The following is a 7,951-nucleotide window of genomic DNA, read 5'->3' as shown; positions in this document are numbered from 1 at the left end:
ATTACAGAAAACCTCTGCACCTTCCGTGAAAGAGCTATACTGAAATTACCCATCAAAGGTAGAAGGAGCCTGTCGGCTGCCCAGAGCCGACACCACAACCCAACCCCAAATTCTCAGGTGTACCGCATCCCCCCGCTTCTGTCCTACAGGACTAGGATGGATTGGGTGCACACGAAGGCAGTTATGAGGGAGCTTTGCCCCTCGCTGCTGAAGCACGCAAAACCCGGCACCGAAGCCTCCCTCCCATCTGTCGGCACGCGAGCTTGCTCGGGCATCCCCGGTACCCCCCGCCGGGGCCGGTGGGAAGGCACCACCGCTGTCTCCTCCGTAGCCCCGGGCTGCGGGACGCACTCTGCCCCGCCTTTTGGAGGTTTTGTGGGTTGTGGCGCTTTTTTTTTTCGGATTTTTTTTTTTTTTTTTTTTTTCTCTTCCCTCAGAGCAGCCGGAAAAGCGAAGTTTTGGGCGGTCCGTCGTTCCCTCACCTCCCCTTCCGCAGCCTGCTCCGCCCCGGACTGTTGTGGAGCGGGGCCGCCGGGCAGGTGAGCGCCGCTCGCGTACCCTCCCCGGCGGGGCTGACCCCGAGCTCCGTCCCGACGGCCCCAGGGCTGCATTCCCAACAAATCGGTTTTCAGCTCTTGGAGTGGGCTTAGGCTTTAGGCGAGCCTTGCTTGTGGAAAAGCCTCCGCCCGCCCAACCCCCCCGGCAAAATGTTACTATTCTTTTTCCCTAAAAAATTAAGAGATACCGACGCTCACCCCGATTTCTCTTTCAGTTTTCAGCATGGCCGTGGACTGGCTGGGCTTTGGCTACGCCGCCCTGGTGGCATCGGGAGGGATCATTGGCTATGCAAAAGCAGGTACGGTGCGGGAAGGTGCTTGTATATCCTTCGCTCCCCCCCGTCCCCCTTCCCCCTCAATAACTTTGTGTGAGCTGGGTGGCTTCTGACGAAAGCCTCCTGTCTCGAAATTCATGCAGATGTAAAGTTTATCACTTTGTGCCATGTGCTGATAACTTGCTGCTGTTGAGGTGTGGTGCTTTTTGGGTTGAGCTGGTGCTTTGGGTTGATAAGCCCACGATCTGCTTTCTGGTGGATGCTGGTGTCCTGTCTCTGCATTGTGTTCTTTAGGTGAACTGATGTAAGTTTGCTTCACAAAGGCCTTTCCCCTGCTATATTTAATATGTGTTCTGTATCTTCAAATAACACGTCACCTTGATTTTTTTTCCTTAGACATTTTTTCTCATTTTAATGTTTGATGGTGACAGCATACTGCAAGCTGCAGAGGGTTTTCAGAAGGATCCTTTCTGCAAGTCGAGCTGAATAATGCAAGTCCTTAAGCTTGTTCCTTTTCTGGGCTCTGCATCACAAGCTTACCCTCTGACCTACTGCTTTCATTTTTCTGAGTTTGCCCTCCTCCGGACAGAACTGTGGATTCATCCCTGCTGTGATACTGTCTCTTTCAGCTTTGAAAACCCCTAAGACGTCTTAGTGCTTGTGATACGAAGGCATATTCCTGCATTGCTGATGTCAGTAAGAATTTTACCAGAGCATTTGACTACATAGATGCTAATGTCTATTCCTGTCTGCTTTCTGCTGGCTTTCTTTATCTTTTGGGGTGTGAGTGGAGTTTAGGACAGGAGGGACAATAATAAGAACTTTAGTAATTAATTGCATCCATATTTCTCTGCAGTCATTATGAAATGGTAGGTATGTTTCTTATACTCCATTCCCATACAGGAGACGTGGTCATGCCCAGCAAGGGAATCCAGGTCAGAGGATTTTTGAAGGGGGAACAGGAACTTGTATGGTGACTTTAGGGAAATTAAAAAAAAAAAAAAAAAAAAAGTTACCATATCCCTACTAATAACTTGGAGAAACCAAAAGAAAATGGAACTCTCATCCATAAAGCTAAGGTAGTCATCTGTTCTTTTATAACCAGGTCTATTTACCTTTGGAAAAATATGAGAACAGGGCAAGCAAAAAGTAATTGATTTATTTATTTATATTCTCTCTTTCTTTAGCGAGTTCTTTGGGTCCCAGTGTTTTGAGACTCGGGAACTTCCTGAGCCAGAGGTGATGTAGTTGTCCTAGTAAGTGCATGTGCCACAGCTGCTTAAAAAATGCCTTGAGGTAAAATTCAAGGATATGATGGCCATTTCTTGGTTCCTAGGCTTGTGCAAAGAATTATAGCTACCACATGTTGGTTGCTAAACTGTGTTCTGTCCAGAGCAGCTCACTTACTAGAGTGTGTATATTTTGCTTGCACACGTACAAGAATATCTTGTGCTTTCTATCATCTTTAGCTCTTGCTTTTCATACCAAAAGCAGGATCTGAAGCAATGTCAGAGCTGCCTTGTTGATGACTGAACACTGATTACTTTCTGGTAGTGATATGCTATATTCCTGTAATATTGAGAGGAGATCTTTATCATCTTAGCTTTGCAATCTCGAGTCCTTTTAAAGGTGACCTAAAAAAATGGAAGATATGAAGAACCGCCCTCAGTAGCATTGAGTCCTGAATTCTCCATTAGCCTTATTGAGGGCATTCACCAGTGGTCATGCCACTTCATTACTTCATGTCATCTATAAATCACCAATTTGGATGTGGTATCCTTTATCTTCTGGTAGCTCGAGATTATCTTTTATACTGAGGGCTTGATCCAACATCTAGGCAAGTCCAGGGAACCTTCTTCCAAAGTCTGCAGTTACCTCTGGATCATATCTCAGGTGTACTTAAGAGACATGTTCTCTCTTATTTGACTCCTCTCTCTTCTTTGGCAACTTCTTATTTGTCTAAATGTCCTCCTGCCCAGTTCAGTTCACGTGTCCTTTTTCATTCTAATCTTAAACCCTTACTATTTAATCCCTTTAATGCCTCTCAAGAAATTCTGGAATCACTGTGTTGAAACGATGTGCTTTGGTTTGTACAAAGTAAACACCAATTCTTTGGTTTTTCTCACTGTTCTTTCCATCATAAATATGTTCATGGCTTTGCTGTTAATGCATTAGATATTAATGCTATTTGTACCTTGTGCAAGAGTATTTAAACACAACCCTTGGTTCAGATAGGCATGGTTTTAATATCTTAAAAGAAAAAAAACTCTCTAATCTGCTTTATAACAATGCATGCCCATCTTTTTTTTATTGTTGACGTTTTACAAAACAGATAAGCTAATGAACAAGTTAATTTATGAGCTTCTAATAAATGTGTTATTTTTCACTTATTCAGGTAGCGTCCCATCGCTAGCTGCTGGCCTTTTCTTTGGGAGTTTGGCTGGTCTGGGTGCCTATCAGCTCTCGCAGAATCCAAATAATGTTTGGATTTCCCTGAGTAAGTAATTTACAATTTTAATTAGAAGGGATTATATTTACCCTAAAATAACTGGATACTTAAAATGAGTACCTGAAAGTCTTTGCAGAAGAGTTAAACTGATGGTGTTGTAAATCTATTTTTAATCCAGTCTTTAAATTTGTGTTTTAGTGAAAATCTCTGTTAGTGGGCAAACTCCAGTGTTGTCCCTGGAATGTGATTTTTTTAGCATTATTTAATTATTTTTTTAAAAGAATTCATTGAGAGTACATATTAAAGACTGCTTTTTTTTGATGTGTCTTACTCACTGATTTCTCACTACGTTCTGCATCCCTTTTGCAAGAAGTGCTTTGCGTGGTAGTTCAAACTTATATTTTTCTTTCTCTCTTACTACAGGAGAGGAAAATACCTATTATTTATTGTTAGAGTTTGTCTTCTGAACATCAAAAAACCTACAGGTTGTGAAGGAAGATGTGCGCTAAGATAAAGTGAAACTTACATGGTTTAAAAAAAAACCAAATACAATTAATTTACATCCCTCAGCAAAGAAAATCAAATAAGCATTTTGTGCATAAAAACTTATATGTAGCATTTTGTGAATCTCCAAAATGCAATTTTTGTCTTTCTGCCATTTACTATGTAGAGCTCGGGGTCGTGATCAAGTTAGGATGATTATCACCTATCGCTTTGACCTATGCATGCCTAAAGCTCATGCCAGTTGCAAAATAACATGACTTGAACTTTTCTCGCTCACTACGAAATTAGGATACCCTGCATTTGAAGTGGGCTGAGAAAATATATGTAGATAATTCCTGCAACTCAGCTGATGCCTGACGCTTGTTAGGCTGCTGTATCTCAAATACTTACGAGCATGTGTTTTGTGTAGTCCTTTGGCCTGTATCTGTTAGTAGTACCTTCTTCTCTCTTGATCTGTAGCAGACATCAGTGCATGACAGTTCTCTAGCACTAGTTATGTTTCAGACCCCAGGCTCGGCTGAATTGGTGGCTGCCACTATGCACCTGTCTCGTTTGAGGGAGGGAACTGCTAGTAAATTGATGCCTGACCTCTGTGTGTTCTCTGTTTGGCTGGATTGTACTTTCAGCATCCTACAGGAAGCTGGAGCATTTCAGGAAGAATGATTTCCCTGCAGGCTGCCCATACCACTAGCAGGTTATTTTATTATTGCTGAAAATGGCAGAGATTGTGATTGGCTTATTTTTATGTATGGCAAATATGTGGAATTACAAAGGTTTTGCACACCTGAGGAGATTTAGCAGAGAAAGAAGCTTAGTAATGCAGTATCTTCTTCCTTCTTTTCAGAACTGGAGCTTCCCTTCTCCCTCACTTTGAGAAGCTAACTGTGGAGAGTCACTGCTTAGTCAGTGCTTAAAGAGCTGCCACTGACTATAGCATTTGTTCACTGAAGCAGTGACATAGCATCTAGCTCTTAGATATGTGAAAGTAAGAAGTGAAAGGGAAAGGCCTAGTGTTTCTCTCCACTTCAGCATTGTCTACAGTGCAGTGCACTTTCATATCTACAGCATAGGTCAGAGCTGCGCGTGATCAAGTGTAAGTAACTGGAATCAACTGCATATACAGAAAGCTTAACAGGAGTGAGACAAAGTATTTTCCCGAATGCAAGAGACATACATTTCTATAATTCAGTAGCATATGGGGTCTTTTCCTCCTCCTTTTCATGCTTTAAAGTTTTTGGAGAAGGTGTGTTCTACTGCTGTCTTAGATGAAATTACATTTAGTGAGGTGTGTATATTTTGAAGACTGGCTACTGATTAGAGCTTGAGGTATTTGAATACTGTATATTAGACTGTGGTCCCAGTCTTTTATATGTCTACTTATATGAGACTATTAAACGTCAAGGACAATATTCAGGGTGGTGAAAGGCAGGAGGGCTGCCACGGCTAGGATTAAAGATGAGCTGGGTCCTGCTGGACTAGCTATCACATAGAAGCAATGGTAGGAAATAAGAGTGGTTGGAACAAGTTAACGTGTAGCTGTTACTGCTGGATAGCAGATGCGTGATAAGGCTAAGGATTTAATTGGTATGTTTTCTGTATAGTTTTCTTGGTATTCCATCTTTCTTTGAGATACAGTGTTCCAGGGATTGCCCTTTCTATTTTACTGGCTCAGTGAAACTACCTGGCTCCTGTCTCTGTCAAGTGGTCAGGGTGGATAGATTTAACTCTGCGATCTTAGTGAATGTGGTGCAGGGCTGAAATGGATTGGTGATGCACACTCACACAGCACACTTCCATTTCAAAGTCTTTTCCAAACACAAATTTGTTAATTCTCAGAAAGTTACTACAAGTTAGACATGAAAATGCTCTCTCCCTTTTATGAGAAGTGGGGGGGTTATGTGCACAGGTTTAGTGATTTGCCTGTGCACGGGGAAGGAGTGAATTCCAGAGCCGTGTAGCATAGATTATTTCCAGTCTGCAAAGAAGAACAGTTTGACGGAGAAATTTGAGGACAGTCTGTGCAGAAGCATATGGAGTGTGCTGTCTGCTAGAACTTGATATAGAATGTTTAGTACTCACATACTGAGGTCCAAAGCCTAGGCAGTTTATTGACTCTTTTAGTCCGTCATATGAAATAACCCTGTTTCACATTTTACTTTAATTTTTTACTACTACTTCTCTCTGTTCTGTTAGTTTTGAATTGTAGTATCTCTCACACACGCATGAATCTCTGCTGAGTGGACTGTCTAATCTCTCATTTAAGTTACATCTGGAACACTGACTGCTGTCATGGGAACAAGATTTTACAACTCTGGAAAATTCATGCCTGCAGGGCTAATTGCTGGTGTCAGGTACAACACAATATACTTCTTTTTTTAACCTCCTATGTGTGATTTCTTACTTGCTTAATTAAACTGAGATGGAGTGAATCATATTTTGTGTAACTTTTGTTTCTATACACCCAGTTACATGGGAAGTATTTGAAAATGAATTGAGAAATTATTGTTGTTTAATTCTGTGTTTTTCCCCATATACAGTTTGCTAATGGTTGGAAGATTAGCACTGAAGATGGCAGAAAAGCCCCACGATAAGTAACTGTTGATTTTACAGTTTAATATCTGGATAAGGAAACCAGATAATGAAGTTGCATGAATGCAGAAGCAAGAAGATGGAACAATTTTCTATATCAAGACAATTTTTTTCATTGTTTTATATGAAGGGGAGTAGAATGATGGGACAGATGGTTTACATACAAGGTGCTGTTTGTTTCAGTGATACGGTAGAGGTATTATTGTGTAGTGAGAAATTGGTCCTTGGTTTGATTTTTTTCAAGGTGCATTTTGGTGTATTTTAACACTTCCAGTTTTTATATTCCAAAATATACTGCTGACATGTATGAAGCAGAGATGACCTGTAATTAAGAAAGTATCCACAAAGAGGCACCAGGAGTAATTGGCTAACGCAACAGTGTATCTCATATCATTCATCCCGAGTATTACAGTATGCTTTACCTGTTGCACTCAGGGTTGATAAACCATGTCTGTATAACACCAAACAGATCTTACCTTTTTATTGTGAAATTATGCTAGAATGTTGCTTTTCTACAAGTAAAATCTATTACAAACCTTTATTTGTCATTTTTTTTGTATCCTGTCTGTGTGTATGGGCATAAGGAGTTGTTGGGTTGTTTTTTTTAGCTTCGTGTTTTCTTCTCAGTGGAAGTCTTTGCAGTGAGCTGTTATCCAAGTGCTGTCTTTTGATAATATTTTAAAATATTTTTTTAAATGGAGGGGCAGAAGCTTAAATTAGGGGCCTTCATTAACACTGCATTAAAACAGTTGTTGGAAAGGATCATACTGTGTGCATTAATAAAGCGAGAACTGTGCTAGGCTAAACGAACACTTGAATGTGATCTGTCCAAAGGACTGTATAACTAGAACAAAATAGCTTAACATTAACACTATGTAATTATGATCTTACAGGCTTATTTGACCATAGAATCTATCAGCATTTTATTTTTATCACTTAGAGAAGTGGCTGTGCCTCTTCAAATCTGTCTTTACTAGGAAACCTTGGATTTGGGAAAGTTCCTGGTTTTGCTGTGGTGCCTGAGGACTGAAGTGTAGAAGAGGCATCAGTGGCATCTGGTGCCTTTATTGACACTCCAATCTTGATTGCTTCTCCTCCACTCAGTCTCCCAGCTCTGTTAGTGCAGGCACAGCTAACAGAGGCTTAGCATTGGGAAGGAAAGGAGAGGCAAGAAATGTTTGAAAGAACTTCATCAGCTTATGCTTTAGTGATATATGATTACAGATATACTAGGATTCTTACAGTGTGTAATATATTTTAAAGTGACTATTTTATTTTTTACTTTGGACCTCTATATCACTGATTATATCAAAACTTTGTCAACTGCATAAGGTAATTATGGCAAAGTAGGTTTAAATTAACTTACATCTTATACACAGTACTTATCATCTCAAACGGCATAGATCAAATATTGAACTACATAATTGCTCTATTTTGTTGGTCACTTCAGAGCTTGTGTTTTCTGTTCTGAAAATGGCATTTAACAGTATTGAGCCAGAGTGACATTTCCATTGTTGTGGTTCAATGGAAACCCATATGGTAGTAGACTGAAAGTTGTTGTATTAGAAAGTAGTAAT

General features: G+C 40.6%; 1 protein-coding gene across 1 annotated transcript; it reads left to right on the top strand.

The window, feature by feature from the left end:
* The first annotated feature begins 505 nt into the window (after positions 1 to 505).
* Positions 506 to 7,177, top strand: LOC141463887 (transmembrane protein 14C-like). The gene is made up of 5 exons (XM_074146557.1): positions 506 to 539; positions 773 to 856; positions 3,228 to 3,329; positions 6,049 to 6,136; positions 6,323 to 7,177. Exons 2-5 carry the CDS (start codon positions 781 to 783, stop codon positions 6,378 to 6,380), a joined length of 324 nt encoding a protein of 107 aa, XP_074002658.1. The 5' UTR covers positions 506 to 539; positions 773 to 780; the 3' UTR covers positions 6,381 to 7,177.
* Positions 7,178 to 7,951: the final 774 nt, after the last annotated feature.

The sequence above is a fragment of the Numenius arquata genome, chromosome 4 (assembly GCF_964106895.1).
Source record: "Numenius arquata chromosome 4, bNumArq3.hap1.1, whole genome shotgun sequence".
In the NCBI taxonomy this organism is placed as follows: Eukaryota; Metazoa; Chordata; class Aves; order Charadriiformes; family Scolopacidae; genus Numenius; species Numenius arquata.
Note: the sequence above shows the minus strand (reverse complement) of the source record. Positions and strands in the feature narration are given on the sequence as shown.

What these genes read in the sequence shown, in the direction of transcription:
- LOC141463887 (XM_074146557.1), top strand. Translation starts at nt 781, where the DNA reads ATGGCCGTGGACTGGCTGGGCTTTGGCTACGCCGCCCTGGTGGCATCG. An exon ending in TAATGTTTGGATTTCCCTGA is followed by an intron (nt 3,330 to 6,048) that starts GTAAGTAATTTA and finishes CTCTCATTTAAG; the next exon opens with TTACATCTGGAACACTGACT. An exon ending in GGGCTAATTGCTGGTGTCAG is followed by an intron (nt 6,137 to 6,322) that starts GTACAACACAAT and finishes CCCCATATACAG; the next exon opens with TTTGCTAATGGTTGGAAGAT.